We start from the raw sequence: 15,312 nt of genomic DNA on the forward strand, positions 1-15,312 counted from the left end.
TGGTAATTACCTTCTCTCTCTCTCTCTCTCTCTCTCTCTCTCTCTCTCTCTCTCTCTCTCTCTCTCTCTCTCTCTCTCTCTCTCTCTCTCTCTCGCGTTTTCGCGAAAACGGAAACAAAAACGCGAAAACGAAAACGCGAAAACAAAAACGCGAAAACGATAACGAAAACGCGAAAAAACGGGGGACGGCAACGAGTGCGAGAGAGGCTCTCGGAGTGGGTCCGCCGCTTCGACGGGACGGACGGGACGGGCGTCATCGTGACGGAGGGCGTGCCCCAGCCCGGCGGATAAGGAAGGCCTGCCGGCGTGGCGCGGCGTGGCGCGGCCTGCCTGGGTCGTGAGGCGCGAGGGGGCGCGGGGCACAGCGCAGTGCAGTGGAGTGGGCCGGTACACTTGACACCTCGTGAATGGCTCGGCCGGCTTGCTACCTACCTGTCAGGTGCCTCGCGGCCTGCCGGGCCTGCCCCCGTGCCCCGTGGCCCGTCCTCGGGGGAACAACTCAAACACTGTACTGCTGCTGCTGCTGGCTCTGGCTGCTGCGCGTCTCAACTTCATCGTCGGGTCCTTCAATGAAACGGACGGGGCGTTTTGAGTTGGACGGAAAACTTGACAGTGTTTGTCAGCTTAACACCGTGTCGCCCGCCAATTGTTTCATTTGAAACATGCTGGTTACACTGAAACATGATTGACATGGACATGTTTCTCAGTTTGAATGTTGCGTTGAATAACGATTGCATCCCATTCAATACCCGACGGCCGGGCCATGGGAGGCACGGTGAACGGTGTACAAGCCTCCGCAGCCCACAGCTCCCAGAGCGGGGAGCGCCTGCCGCATAGGCAACCCAACCGGCAGCCGCGCGTGGCGGGCCGGCCTGCGTCACGGCGCTTGCCGGCGCGGCGTCGGTGTCCGCTGTGGCGTCGTTTTGAAAACGGTTCGTTTTTGTTGTTGCAGGCCAAGAGCGACGAGCAGCTGGAGACGGAGAAGGCGTGGCTGGACGCGGAGCGACTCTGGCTGGTGCACCGCAAGGGCTTCACGGCGGTGCAGGGCGGGCAGCGCGCCCAGCAGAACGCCGAGGCCGGCAGCGACGACGGCAGCCGCCTGCACGTGCGCGTCGACGCCACCCAGGAGGTGGTGACGGTCGACGACGATGACGTCGAGAAGGTGAGTGCGAGGCCGCGAGGGCGAGGCGGTGATGTGCGTGTGGCGTCGTCCAGGCGGCTGACGGCGTCCTCCTGTTGCAGGCCAACCCCCCTCAGTTCGACCGGTGCGAGGATCTGGCGCAGCTGCGCTACCTCAACGAGTCCTCGGCCCTGCACACGCTGCGGCAGCGCTACGGCTCCAACCTGGTGCACACGTACGCCGGCCCCGCCCTGGTGGCCATCAACCCCATGGTGCCGCTGGCCATCTACAGCGAGAAGGTGGCGCACATGTTCCGGGGCTGCAAGCCCGAGGACATGCCCGCGCACATCTACGCCGCGGCGCAGGCGGCGTACCGCGGCGCCCTGGCCTTGCGGCGCGACCACTCGCTCGTGTTCCTGGGCCGGTCCGGCGCCGGCAAGACGTGCAACTTCCGGCACGCGCTGCACTACCTGGTGCTGGCCGCCGGCTCCGTCAACAAGGTGCTGACCCCCGAGAAGCTGAGCTCGGTGTGGACGCTGCTGGAGGCGTTCGGCAACGCGCGCACCGCGGCCAACGCCAACGCCACCAGGTTCACCCAGATCTTCTCCCTCGACCTGGACCAGTCGGGCCAGATCGCGTCCGCGTCGCTGCAGCTGCTGCTGGCCGAGCGGTGGCGCGTGGCGCGGCGCCCGGCCGGCGAGGCCAACTTCCACATCCTGTACCGCCTGCTGGCCGGCGCGGAGGGCGCGCTGCGCCGGGAGCTGCAGCTGGACAACGTCTACGGCAGCGAAAGCAACATGTTCGTCACGCCGCTGCAAAAGGTATGTCTCTTGTTTGTTGATCAACCCTGCGACCTGCGGGGCCGGCTTCAGTAATGACACGGGTTGGCCTTCGCCCTCAGATGGAGGACAAGCAGAAGGCCGAGCTGGAGTTCTCCCGCGTGACCGCGGCCATGAGCCTGCTGGGCGTCTCCGACGCCGAGGCCCGCGTGCTGTGGAACGTGCTGGCCGCCATCTACCACCTGGGCTTTGCCGGCGCCGTCAAAGGTACCTCGAATCGTGACCACTACCCTGTCCGCTCGGCATGCCTTGCAAGAGCTCGCCTTTTGACACCCGTCTCTGTCTGGTTCCAGCCGACAAGAGCCAGAGGTGGCAGTTCGCCAGCCCCGCGGCCGCGGCCCGCGCCGCCCTGCTGCTGGGCGTGCCCGTCGAGGAGCTGTCCCGCGCGCTGTTCGGCTCGGCGGTGGGCTCGGGGTCCGGCAGCGGGTCCACGCCGCAGTCCGGCAGCCCTTCCAGCGGCCCTGGCTCCGGCGCCAGGGGCTCCTACAGGACGCCCTCGCCGTCGCCGTCCGAACGCAGCGTCACCGGTGGCCTCGACAGGGGCGAGTTCACCGGTGTGGAGGCGCTGGAGGGCTTCGTCGTGGGCCTGTACTCGGAGGTGTTCGGCGCCGTTGGCGCGCTCATCAACAGGAGCCTGAGCTCGCAGAGCAACGCCGTGGTGTCGTTGCTGCTGCTGGACTGCCCCGGCCTCCAGAACCCCGCGTCCTGCGGCAGCCAGGCCGGCGCCTCCTTCCACGACCTCTGCCACAACTACCTGGCCGAGCGGCTGCAGCTGCTGTTCCATCACTCGGAGCTGGTGGCGCCCAAGGACCGCTATATCCAGGAGAACATCGACTGCGACCTGGGCGAGGACGACGCCGGCCTGGACGGGTCCACGGCGCCGCTGGTGGGCATGATCGACCGGCCGCCCGCCACCACCACCATGCTGCGGTCCTCGCAGACCGACCTGCGCCGCGGCGTGGAGCAGGAGAAGCGCGGCCTGCTGTGGCTGCTGGAGGAGGAGGCCAACCAGCTGGGCGCCAGCGACACCTCCTTCATCGACAGGCTCTTCTCGCACTACAGCGACAGGGGTGAGTGAGCTCACCGTCAATTTCTCGTCGTTTTTCTTGGCCGCCCCAGACACGCGGCTAGAATTTCCCTTTTTCGGTTCCAGATCACCAGCTGCTGCTTCGCAAGGCCCCGGGCAACAACCACTTCGTGCTGCAGCACATGCAGGCCACCAGCCCGGTGCTGTACTCCGCCAACGGCTGGCTCAAGGCCTGCAGGGAGAGCCCCACGACGCGGGCGGCGGCCGCGCTGCTGCAGGAGAGCTCCAGGGAGGAGATGAGCAAGCTGTTCGTGAGCTGCCGCGGCGCGGGCATCTCGTCCACGCTGGGGGGCTCCATGGTGTGCAGCGCGGCGGGGCTGGGCGCCGAGTCGGGCGGCACGCTGCGCAGGGCGTCCAGCATCCGGCGCACGCTCAACGCGGGCACGGCCGCCATCAAGCGGCGCTCCGTCGCGCTGCAGGTCAAGTTCACCGTGGTGAGTGCGAGGACGGGGAGGTGTTGGCCCACTGCTTCATCCGTCGCACTGTGGAGGCGGTCGAAATCCCAGATGCGTTTTGAGCTCCTGAGTCGCTAAATGGGACTCGAACCGCACGTGTGACCCCACCAATAGATTCCTCGTTCAGAGAGCAATCCATTGGTGGGGTCACACGTTCGGTTCGAGCCCTGTTTAGCCACCATAGAGCTCAAAACGCGTCTAGACTTTTGGGCGCCTCCACTGGTCCTCTGGCCCTCTGGCATGGACGTGACCCTCTCTGTCTCCGCCAGGACGGCCTGATCGAGACGCTGCGCCGCACGCGCTCCAAGTTCGTCTTCTGCCTGCTGCCGCAACACAACGCGGGGCTGTGCGACGCGCGCCGCGACTCGCTGTCCGGGGGGCTGCTGCTGCCGTCGTCGCCCAACGGCGCGGCGGCCGTCACGACGGACGAGAGCCTGATGAACGTGCCGCTGCTGCGGTCGCAACTCCGCGGCGCCCAGGTGCTGGCCGTGGTGCGCCTGCACAAGCAGGGCTTCCCCAAGTTCCTGCCGCTGTGGGAGTTCCGGCGCCGCTTCCGACTGCTGGCGCCGCCCGACGCGCGCCCCGCCAGCCCCGTGGACGACGAGCGGAAGACGGCGCAGGACCTGGTGCTGGGCATCGACCTGGAGCCGCTGCAGTTCCGCATCGGCCTCAGTCAGGTGAGTGGTCATTCCCGAGCCCGCGCGGTAGGCAACCCATCGGGCGTCGCGCGGCCTCTTCCCCTTCGCTCGCGCCCCTGCCCCGCGAGGCGGGCAACCCATCCAGCGTCTCGCGGCCCCATTGCCTGCTGCCCCACGAGGCAGGCAACCGGTGTGTCGGTATGCCGGTCTGGCGGGCCCTAGATGCGAGCGCCATTTTACGAGCGACTAAAGTGGCGGTAATGCCGGTGTACCTGCCAAGTGCCTGGGCCTGGGACTGCCTGGCGGCTGCTTGCGCTGCTTGCGCTCGAACGGCGCGGCCCGGCGGCGCCTCGGAAGTGGGTCTCCTCTCCGGCGACGCGCGCCTCTGTGAGCACGGCCAGCACGGCGCGCCGTGGCGGCAGAACAAGATCTCCGCGCTCTCGTGGCGACGCCCATTCAAGTCTCCGCTTTGCGACGCTGCGCTCCGCGACGCCCCCGCCGCCCTCGGCGCGCCGCCCAGTCAGCGACAATGCCTGGGTGGAGGGACGGCTGGGGAAATGCTCTCGGACTGACGGATATCGCGAGCCGGCGTGACCCCAGCCACCGGGCCTCGACCCCAAAATATTGCTCGGCGACCCAACGCCGCTTCAGGGCTTTAGGGCTGCCGAGTCGGGCCGCGTCTGGAGCGGGCCGGAACCTGTTTCTCGAAGGAAGGCTCAAGCAGCGAGGCAGAGTCCCGGAGGTCACATTTCGGGAACCTGTATCTCGCAAGTGAACGGGCGACAGCGGACACCGTCACCACTGAAATTCGGGATTGGATTTGCGGTCTGTTTTCGCTTTTCGCGCTGCGCCCCTGCCCTTTGGGGACGGCCCCTCGCTGCCGAGTGCCGACTGGCGGCCGCGGAAAGTGGGCAGAGCACACGCTAATCACAGCCTGGACGGCCTGGAAGCCGGAATGATGTCGTGTGTGTACACCTTTAGGGTTACGGCGCTCTGCCGGGGTGCCGGCTGCTAACGGTCTGGGACCTCTGCACACTCATTCCGAGAGTCGTTTCCGTCGCTCTGTCTCTCTATAGGGAGTGCCCCATGAGTGCGAGGGAGACGACAGAGCCGACGTGGCTGTCGATTTGCATACCGTCCAGTAGTGGTGCCCGACCTCACCCAGTGCCACGCCACTCGAACTCGCGATGCCGCACGCGGGGTGCCCGTCGGCCGGCAGGTTCGTACTTCGCTCCTCTTTCCCCCGCGGCCCTACACCGTACACTGGTACACTACACCTCACCGGCAGCGCTTCGGGCGTGTAGCGGCTGTAGCGGCCCGGACGGCTCGACGGATGCCGTTGCGTTGTTGTCCGCGAGAATGAGGCGTCGGAGTGCCTGCTGGTGCATGTGCATGTGCCGCTGTCTTTTTATTGTTGTTGTTGTCTTTCTTTTTTTTTCTTGTTTTGGCGGACTGCATTCTGTTTGTCGCTCCCTCGCAAGCGCTGCAAAGCCCCACCCGCTCGGTGTCTTTGCCACCTGTCTAAAGCCGCGCCCTGCGTTAGGCGCGTGGCGTGCGTGTGTGAGTGTTTGTTCGTGCGTGTGTGTGCGTGCGTGTTTTCACCGGCCGGTGCGGCGCCGCGCTGCATTTAGGCCCCTCGTGTCCTACGTGACGCGACAGCGGGACGACACCCTGCCAGGGCACGGCCGGGCACTGCTGGACGTTAAGTGAAATCGAGCCGGCGCCATACTCCACGGCGGCGACGGCGACGGCCGCGCCCCGGACATCGCGCTGCTCGAAAGCGTCGCCCGGACATCGCCCCAGCGCCCCGACCGGTCCGTTCGCGTGCCGCGTACCCGACGTGACGCCCTGCACTGTGAGCGCGAGCAGGCAGCCCCGCGCAGCCACGTCTACGGCCACGTCCCGGCCCAACGCCGTGAGGGTAGGCAGGCCCGTCGCGCAGCCGTGTGCGGCGGCGCTGTGGACGCGCCGGGCGGCCGACGGCGCGGCGATGACGACGATGTGCTCGTTGCAGTCTCCCTGTTTGGCTTGTGGCGCCGTGATAAGATAGCAGCCTGCTCGTTGTGTATGCGGAAGGCCCGGCCGGTGGGCCGCCATGCCGGTGGGCCGCTGCGTCGTACGTGCCGCGGCTTTGCGTGGCTTTGCCTGGCTTTGGCATCGGGACAAAGCGACTAGCGGCGAGTCAAGGCATGAAGGCGCGACACTTTCCAAGCTTTCCCACAACGAGGCCGGGGGCCACGCCCCGCACGCCCCACAGCCCCGTACTGGCCGTGAGCTTCCTTCCCGGCCCGCCGCTCTGCCTCTCTCGCACCCACACGGCACGCCCCACGAGTGCGAGAGAGACTGGTGCGCTAATAGCCGTTTTCTTCCGGAAACCTTGGACGGGGATGGCGCCGCCGCCTGGCCGGCCGACGTGTAAACCGATTTCTGTTTTGGCCGTCGTCGACGGCGATGGCGATGATGACGACGCGGCGCGAGGCCTTGCTGCGGCCCGGTGACCTGCTGCTCTGGGCTTCCATATGCAACGTGTGTGTGTGTGTGTGCGACAATTTGCGCCGCCTCCCCACGCGCTGCGTTTAGCAGTGGCGTGGCCGGCGTGGCGGTGGCCGGCGTGATGGATGTGCCATATTGGCGCGGTTGAGGGGGAGGGGCAGGCCGGGCAGGGGCGGCCTGATTGCCGACGCAGCCAGACGCAGCTCGGGATCGGGATCACTGTGGCTGCCTGCCCGCCCGGCGACCGCCAGGCCATTGTTGTGCGGAATCGTATTTAGGGTCGCCCCGTTACCCGCGCGTGCGCGTGTGTGTGTGTCTGTGTGTGTGCGTCTCGTGTGTGAGTGTGAAGGTGCGCCAGCGGTATGTCGACGGGGACAAATGTCTATATCTACGCGCCACGGCCGCTGCGCGCTCGGCCATCCTGCTCTGGATGCTGTCCCGCATGGGCCGCGTGCCACTCTGCTGCTTTGCCGCTTTGGTGTGGCGGCTGCGCGGCTGCCGCGGAGGCACGGCAAAAGAAAAGGAATCCGTTTTCGTTTGCCTCCGGGAAACAAAGCGGTCAGTGGCGAATACGGCATGGGCAGCCAAATTGCCTTGATTTGGGCTGGACACACACGTACTCTCACTCACACTCAGGCGCCTGACGGAGACCCGCCCGTGCTGCTGGACCCGTTCGTGGGTCCCCCTCCTGGAGTGAATTTTAGCGCACCGCGTGATGGTCGGTATGGCGCTGGAATGCGAACGCGAACTGGTGGCGGCCTGGAGGCCGTGTCCGCTCCCCGGACCGTGTAAGCCCTGTACGCCGCGAAGCCTGCACTGGCCGCCTGGCCCGGGCCGTCCCCGCTGGAATCCGTTCGCCTCGCCAGAGTCGCTGTGGAGTCGAACACCGTCCTATGCTGTAGTCACTCGGACTGTGGAGCGGTGGTGCGGCAGACTGATTCCGATAGACTTTTCTCTCGCACCTGTGCGGGACTCTCCATGGGAGGAAGGCCGAGCGACGAAAGGGTCTCTCGGAGACCGTGCACTCGATTGACACTCGAATGCAGCGGCCGCTCCCCCCGCCTTCGGCCCTGCCAGGCCCTGCCCGTCCGGTGGCACTCGGTGGCACTCTGCCAGAGTCCCCGCCGGGGTGCCGTTGGTTGGGCCGCCTCGGCTGCCTTGGCCGGGCCATCGCGGAAACGCTTCCGTGGATGGGCGGGGCGGCCCGACGGGCGCAGGCGCACAGTGGGCCTGGGCCCTCCACTCCGTGATGAGGCTCTGCTTGTCTTGCTTGCGTGCTGCCGGCCGGGCTGATGCCTGCCTGGCTGCTGGCGGGGCTGGCGGCGCGATGCGAGCGGAACAGTTACTTTGACCGGTGCTAGCGCAGGCCGGCTGGCCGGGGAAGGCTGGCCGGCTGGACCAGCGGCGAGACCACGTGCAAGCTGCACCGCCACTGGTAGTCTCTCACGCTGGACACGTCACGGGTCAGCCGGTAGAAAAAGGAAGCGGAACTGGCGGGACTCGAACCCGCCACCGCGCGAACCGAACCGACGCAACCGGGCTGCATGGTTGCTGTGGCGAGTGTGGCGCCGCGTGCAACACCACTGGGCAAAGTGCTGGTGAGGCGTTTTTTTTCGGTGCCGTTATAACCTATCGCGTCCGTCCTTGTCTGTTCGATAATCACAGTGTAGGGCAAGCCGCGAGAGCGCCCCGCCCCGCCCCACCCCCAACCGGCAGCGTGACCTTGGAGGAATATTTGGCGCGCCTGTGGTGGCGATGCACAAGGTGCGCGCGGTGTGCACGGCCCCGCCGCTTGCCGTTGGGGGGTCGCCAACGGGTCAGGACTCCTAGTTAACGGCCACCCACGCGCCCCTCCCCCACCCCTTTCTTGTGACTCGTTAACCGGAGCCGAGGAGAAGAAGAAGAGGAGGAGGAGGAGAGGAAGAAGTAGGCGACCCGTGGGTGCCTCTGCCTCGCGCCGCCTACGAACAGACAGGGCGCCGCCTGCGACGTAGACGACAACAACAACTTGTTTGCAAACGCCTCAGGACGGGCAATGCCTCTTCCGTATCCGCGTCGTGTTGTGACACTCGGGTCTTGATAGAGCGCGTGGATTTTGAAACGGTGCCGCCCCGCCCCCTTACGACTGTCATTACTCAAAAGGAGACCGGCGGCGCGATTTGCGCGCGTTTCGCCGACGAGGCGCCAGCTTGCAAATGCTCGGCGGGGCGGTGCAGGGCGGCGGCGCGGCCTCTGCTGTTGCACCGAACACCGTTAATGTGACCCACTGCCGCGCCGACGTGCTGGCCGTGCTGGCCGTGCCGGTGCAAGGGGCCGCCGGCGGCGTGGGTCCGGTCGGCGGCACGCGGCACGTGGGTCCTGGTCCCCACGTTGGCGGAGAGCGGGGCACCCTTCTCGCGCTTCCCCTGGGCTTCCCCGCGCGCGCCGACGCGGCCGACGCCAACGAGGCCGTCTTCGCCTTCGCGTCCCTCTCGCCCGGACCGAAAGCGCGCGCGGAATTAAACATCGGGAACGGCGGGCCTGGTCGGGCGTGGCGGGGCGTGGCGGGGCGGGGCGGCGGTCCCATGGCGGCCCGCCTCATGGCTTATGGCGCGTCCGCATGGGTCTTTACGGCCTTGAAGGCCATGAGGGCCGCGCATGGCGCCGCATGGCCGCTTGGCCGGCATGGACACTGCTCTTCTTAGCCGCCTGGCCGGCGACGCGGGACCGCGAACGGGAGGGGCACAGCCGGTCGCAGCAAATGGGGCGCGAGGTCGCAAAACCATGTGCATAGTCGCGACGGGGGGACGGGGGGGGGGGGGTCATCGACAGCGGTTTTATTAGTATTCCGTGCACGTTGGTGGGGCTGACTTTGGCGCGGCCCTACACTCTTTCTCTCTGCGTGTGTGTGAGTGTGTCACTCCGTGACGGGCGGTGTATCGGTGCCGCACCATTGTGGCCGTCGTCGCGCCTGCACTGCAAGACGGTATGCATTCGGGAAAATTCAGATTCTATTATGCATTTCGTGTACAGTTTTGATTGTGGTTTCCTCTGCCCGCCGCGCGGGGAGGGGCGTGGCATGGCGTGGCATGGCGTGGCGACGCGGGGGGCGGCGGGGAGCCCAGCGGCGAGCGGCTCGACGTGGAGGTGGCCGAGTTTTTGTCTTTTTGTGGATGATCTGGTGGGGCGCCTCAGTCGGCGTGCCCCGCCCTGCCGCGCCGTGCCACGCCGTGCCACGCTGTGCCCCGCCTTGGGGGCGTCCCGGTGTATTGTGGCGTGGCGGCCCAGGAATGCGGTGCCGCGGGGAAAGGGGGAGGGGCGGGGTGGGGGGCGTTGGCGGAGGTAAGTTATGAGGTTGAACGGCATCGGCGGCATCGCCGTGCCCGCGAGGCACCGGGCACTGGAGAGGCCGGCAAGGCAAGTCGGCCGCTGCTCGAATTAAAGGGGGAAAATAAATAAAGCGGACGATGAGGAGGAAAACGAGGCGTCGGGAAGGAGGAGGCGTCCGGCGGCGTCCTCTGCGTCGGATTTGGATTTGCAGTGCGGGAGCCTGCACCCACTGCGCCCACTGCACCGGCTGGCGAGCTGGAGGCAGGCGGGCAGGGCAGGCAGGCACCGGATGACCCTGGTCCCGGAGGTGCTTCGTAAAGTTGTCCAATTTAGGGACGACCCTGCTGCTGCCGCCGTCGCCGCCGACTCGAAACCGAACCTCCTGCTCCTCCTCGCTTGGCTGGTGCAGCTGCAGCGTTGTCGTCGTTGTCGTCGTCGTTCGCTTCACTTCGGTTCGAGTTTTATGTTCCGGGAATCTGTGGACAGGACATCGCGTCGCTCGGGCGCATCGTCGGCCGGCCTGGCGGCCGGACTCGGGTGCAGCCAAAAGGTGCAAGAAGACCCACGCTGGCGCGCTGGAGGCCCGTCGTCGCAGTGCGTCGCGGTGCCCGGCCTTCGCGCGGCCCTGGCGGCGGTGGCGGCCGGAACGAGGCAGAACGAGGTGCTCGTCGTTTTCGTCTCCGTGAATGGCGACCGATTGGCTGGGCAATTGGCCAACTAGCCTCGCTCCGGGCTGCCGGCGGTGACGCGGCCCTGGCTGCCATGGGTGATGCTGCACGGCAGCCCGCGTCGCAGCGTCGCGCGCTCCGGGGTCCTTGCCAGCGAAAATCCATCATCGATTCGTTCATTCCCGACTCGCTGTCTCTCTCACTCTCGGCCGTTTTTATTGCGTTGCACCCAATCCGCCGGGCCGCGCCGTCTGGGTAGGCGCGTGTGGGACTGGCGGGGCGGGGCGGGGCGGCCTACGCGGACCAGGGCCTCCTCGGCCTGCTTCAGGATGCTGCAGGGCCCGGAGCGAACCGCGAGCATTTGTCCGGAGATGGCCGCCCGAGATAGAGAGCCTGCTGCCGCACTGGCATGGCACTGGCATGGCACTGCCGCCGCTCGGAGCGCTCCTCTGCCTGTCGTCCGTCTGGTCCAGCAATATCCTCTTCCTCTCCCCCATCCCCCTCTCTCGGGGCTCGCCTCTGCGCTCATTCTCTGCAAATAAAAAAGGGGAAAGGAAAGAAGAAATTACCTCTCCCCCTCTCGGTCATGGCTGCAGGTCCGCGGCGGTCGCGGTGTGGGGAGGTGGCCCTGCACTGCAAGCCTGCGAGCCGTCCTGTCCTCTCGAATTCATTCAGTCCCTTCCTCCGGCCGGCGTTCGCAGCGCTCGCCTGCATCGGCCTGCATCGCTGCATTCCTGCTGCATGTCCAGCATGCGAAATGCATCTCATTGCACACCGCCCCCCACAACTCGGCCTTGTTGTTGTTGTTGTCGTCGTATTTTTGTTCCCAAATAATGGCGGTGCATTCCTTTCATTGGACCCGGCCGCGCGCTTTGTTTCTTGCTGTCAGTTTGTTATTGTTGCTGTTGGAGATCGTCGGCGAGCGCTGCCCTCTAATAATGCACCAAAAACGAGGAGAGGGGTGCTGCGATTTAATTTTAGCTTCAAGTCACGGGCGCCAAGTGTACTGCATATGATGAGCCGGGGAAAGAAATATATGAGCGTCGTTTCGGAGTTAATGAGAAATTAAGGTGCGCGATGACGTGGTCATGGCAGCGAGTATAAGCAAGATGTAGTGGGATGGTGGTTGGCGGCTGTGACCAGCGCGATGGTCGCCGCCCTGCCATGCCCTGCCTGCGCTCCGCGAAGCTGCTCGCTTTAAGCCAATTCGTCCGCGGGGCTCTAGAGAAAAGGGGGGGGGGGCTGGTCGCGGGGAGGTATCAGCCGAGGCAGGCTGGCTGGCCCACGATGACGATGATGAGGAGGAGGTCGTAGGCAGGCCGGTCATTGTACCAGGGCCGAATGAAGAATGGGGGAATTACTGCGTCGTTGCACGGCACTGGCTCGGCACGGCTCGGCGTTGCCGCACTGGTGCGGGTGAGGGCGAGTGCGCGTTCGATCTAGTGGATTATGCGGTGCACGTCGGGCGCGAAGATTGCCCCGCGTCGCCTGGCTTGACCGCCATGAATGGCTGCGCGGCCTGCAGACTGACTCCGAGGGTCGTTGTCGCTGTCTCTCTCGCACCTGTTGGGGACGCCCTGTGAGTGCGAGAGAGACAGAGGTGACTCTCGGAGGGCGACTGCGACGGACGCGATGGATGGGCGGCGACCTTGCCGCCGTGCATCCTTCCAGGCCTTGCAGACCTTCCAGACCGGCCGGCCCTTTAAAACCTGTTGCTGTTGTTGACGTCTCGCGGCCCGGTCGGCGCGCAGAGCGGCGCAGAGTCAGTCCGGGGAGGACGCGCTGCAGTTGGCCTGCAGCTTCGGAAATGGGATTCTCTGCTCGGGCGGCGACACGACGACAGCCCGTCTGGCGGCCAGGCCGATGCCAGGCCGATGCCAGGCCGAAGCCAGGCCGGGCCCTCCGCCCTGCCAGAGTGCCCCGCTGCCGCGGTGCCGCGCGTCTCATACCTTTTAGGCCCCTAATCCGAACCTGTTCGCCTGGAGGGGGAGGGGAGGGGGGCACCGACCCAGAGGCCCCGGGCGGGGCGGGGCGGCCGGGGAGCGCGGCGCGGCGGCCCGTGGAATGGAGGAGCCCCGCCAGTGCCGCGCCGGCCGTCGACGAGACTGCGCGTTGTCGCGGGGGTCGCACCGTGACGTGCCGTGACGCGCCGTGACGCACGCGAGTGACATGTGATACCACAGTGCCATGGTGGAATGAGATGTGATGCTGCAAGAGTTGTGGTGGTGGCTGCCGGCGGTCTTGGTCGTGTGGTTCGGCGTGATGCTCTCTCGGTCCAGCGGGCCGTCGCCGTCGTCGTCCAAGCCACAGCAGCAGCAGAGGCAGCGCGCGCCCGCAGCGGGTCCCCTCGCTTTGATGCCGTCAAAGATGGAGGGCGATCCCGGTGCTGCCGTCGCCGAGCCCGAGGGCAAGCCCGAGGGCAAGCCTGAGCCCGACGCCGTCCTCACGGCCCTCACTGGCAGCGCTTTGGCGACAAAGTGCTGCGGCAGTGGCAGGCCGGGGGCGCCGGCCGTCAAGACGGTGCGCTTCGCCATGGACTTGATGGGCGAGGACGTGGTGCACGTCGTGGAGGACGTGAACGTGGACCCCTGGGGCGGCGAGGACGACGAGGACTCGTCCAGCGAAGACGAGCTGGACTTTTCGTATCAAGTGAACCGCCAGGACGATGACGATGATGACGAGGACGAGGAGGATGATGACGATGAAGTGCGGGACAGCATGCTGCACGAGGCCAAGACGGACTTCAGCGAGGGTTACGACGAACCTGACTTCGCGTCCAGGCTGAGGGGAACTTCGTGCTCGCCGCCCGTGGCCGAGAAGCCCCTCGAAGAAGGCCTGCAGCGCGAACTGGCGCACAGTGCGTCCCCCAGCCCCAGCCTCACATTCGCCACTTTCGGCAAAGCCCCGCTGCCACGGCCGCCGCCGCCCTCCCCGCCCGCGGCGGCTCTCCCGCCCCCCGAAGGATTCCGCGACCGACTGGCCCGTGTGGCCGCGGTCCCGCCCCCGCTGCCCCCGCTGCCCCCGAAGCATGTGGCGCCGCCCGCGGTGAAGAGGCCGCCGCCGCCCCCGCCGACGCTGCCCCCGGAACTGCCGCCCAAGCGCCCCGTGCCGCTGCCTCGCGCCGCCAGCGTGCCGGGCGACACCACCGCCGTCGTGAGGGTGTTCGTCCCGGCCGTGCCACCCCCGCTGCCCCCCGTGCCGCCCCCGAACGCGGCCGCCGCCGTCGCGCCCCCCGCACTACCGCCCAAGGGAGGGCCCCGCGCCAAGGCCGTGGCTGACAGGCAGACGCGAGTGCCCGCCAGGCCGAAGGTGACCGGCGTCGTGGCGAAGAACAACTCGCGGACGCAGCAGCAACAACAGCAACATCAACAGCAGCAACAGCAACTCAAGCTGCGCGAGTTGATCGCGCGCTTCGACGCGTGCTACACTGCCACAACGGAGAGGCCGTTGACGAAGAGGGCCTCGTCGACGGACAGCGGCATCGACGTGTCGCCCGAGCCCCACCAGCAGGACAACGTGACCCTCATCCAGCTCGGCTCCAGCGACTCGGGGGCGTCGTCGTCGGACGAGGGTGGCGGCAGCGGCAGCAGCGGGGGCAGCAGCAGCGGCAAGTGCGACTCGGTGTTGCTGCTGACGCACTCGGGGCCCTCGTCGTGGGAGGAGCATGCCGCCCCCGTCGCGCCCGCCCCCGCCCCCGTGGTGGAAAGGCTGGTCAGCTTCTACCAGAACGCGCCGCCCCCCGTGGCGGCGGCCCCCAACGCCGCCAGTGCCCCCAGCCCCAAGCTGACCCCCGCCCTCGGACGGCAGCAGCCCGACTGGAGCAGCAAGGCGAGGCCCAGCGCGCCGCCACCCGCGCCTCCAACCGCCGCCCTGGCCGCCTCCATCGTCAAGAAGGCCAAGGAGAAGTTCGAGGGCCTGGACAAGATGCAGCAAGACGCGCCGGCGCTGCGTCGCCGCGAGCCCCTGCTGCTCGACGGCGTCCTGGCGGCGCGGCGACGGCTGCACGAGGACGCCCCGACGTACCGGCGAGCCGTGTCGGACCTCTCGGAGCGCGACCTCAAGGGCCTGGAGCTCAAGGGCCTGCACAACCTACAGGGCCTGCAGCGGACGTCCACGCCCGGCACCATGTCAGCGCGGCCCAGCCGATACAGCGCGGCCGACGTTGAGGTACGCCGAGGCGAAGCGCCGAGCGCGGAGCTGGCGGAGTCCGCCCGGCGGACCGTTACACCGGCAGGGCAGGGCACCGACGGGGCAGGGCCGAGGCAGGGCCCGACGGGGCCGCCAGACGTGCATTCCGATGCACTGCGAGGATGGAGTTCGCGAGTGGGGAGGGGAAGGGAAGGGAGGCCGATATGCCCGCGGTCGATACCTGGTCAAAATAGTTCAGTTCCAGAAGTCAATTTTTGCCCGTGTTTAGAAATGAAGTTTGGTTCGTTTTCATCGTCGCCTCGGGTGGTGTGCACGCTTCGCGGCGCCAGAATTGGGACTCGCCGGCCGCGGCGTGCTGGCGTGCTGACGACGCGCTCGTGGGTGGGCGGAGTGCGCCCCGCGCTGCCCGCGGCACCTGAGCAGAAGCAGGTGGGAGGCGCCTCGAACATCTTCGGGAATCATTTCGAAATATGAACGTGTCGTGGCCGCCCGCGGCGTTGCCTGGCGTTGCTTGGCGTTGCCCGCAGCGCGGCCCGGGCGCCGCTGACCCACAT

At 67.1% G+C, this 15,312-nt stretch overlaps 1 protein-coding gene across 2 annotated transcripts in view; it reads left to right on the forward strand.

The window, feature by feature from the left end:
- Positions 1 to 15,312, forward strand: part of LOC117643183 (unconventional myosin-XVIIIa-like) — a 77,379-nt gene that overhangs the window by 46,537 nt on the left and 15,530 nt on the right. Inside the window, exons 6-11 of one of the 2 annotated variants that reach the window (XM_034381911.1) lie at positions 953 to 1,162; positions 1,243 to 1,941; positions 2,022 to 2,166; positions 2,253 to 3,029; positions 3,113 to 3,480; positions 3,771 to 4,178. In XM_034381911.1, coding sequence (XP_034237802.1) covers positions 953 to 1,162; positions 1,243 to 1,941; positions 2,022 to 2,166; positions 2,253 to 3,029; positions 3,113 to 3,480; positions 3,771 to 4,178 — 2,607 coding nt within the window. Of the gene's footprint in view, positions 1 to 952; positions 1,163 to 1,242; positions 1,942 to 2,021; positions 2,167 to 2,252; positions 3,030 to 3,112; positions 3,481 to 3,770; positions 4,179 to 13,847; positions 14,777 to 15,312 lie in introns of those variants that run through there. The other variant, XM_034381912.1, reaches the window with a different exon arrangement.

This window comes from Thrips palmi, unplaced genomic scaffold, assembly GCF_012932325.1.
Source record: "Thrips palmi isolate BJ-2018 unplaced genomic scaffold, TpBJ-2018v1 HiC_scaffold_16, whole genome shotgun sequence".
NCBI classification, from domain to species: domain Eukaryota; kingdom Metazoa; phylum Arthropoda; class Insecta; order Thysanoptera; family Thripidae; genus Thrips; species Thrips palmi.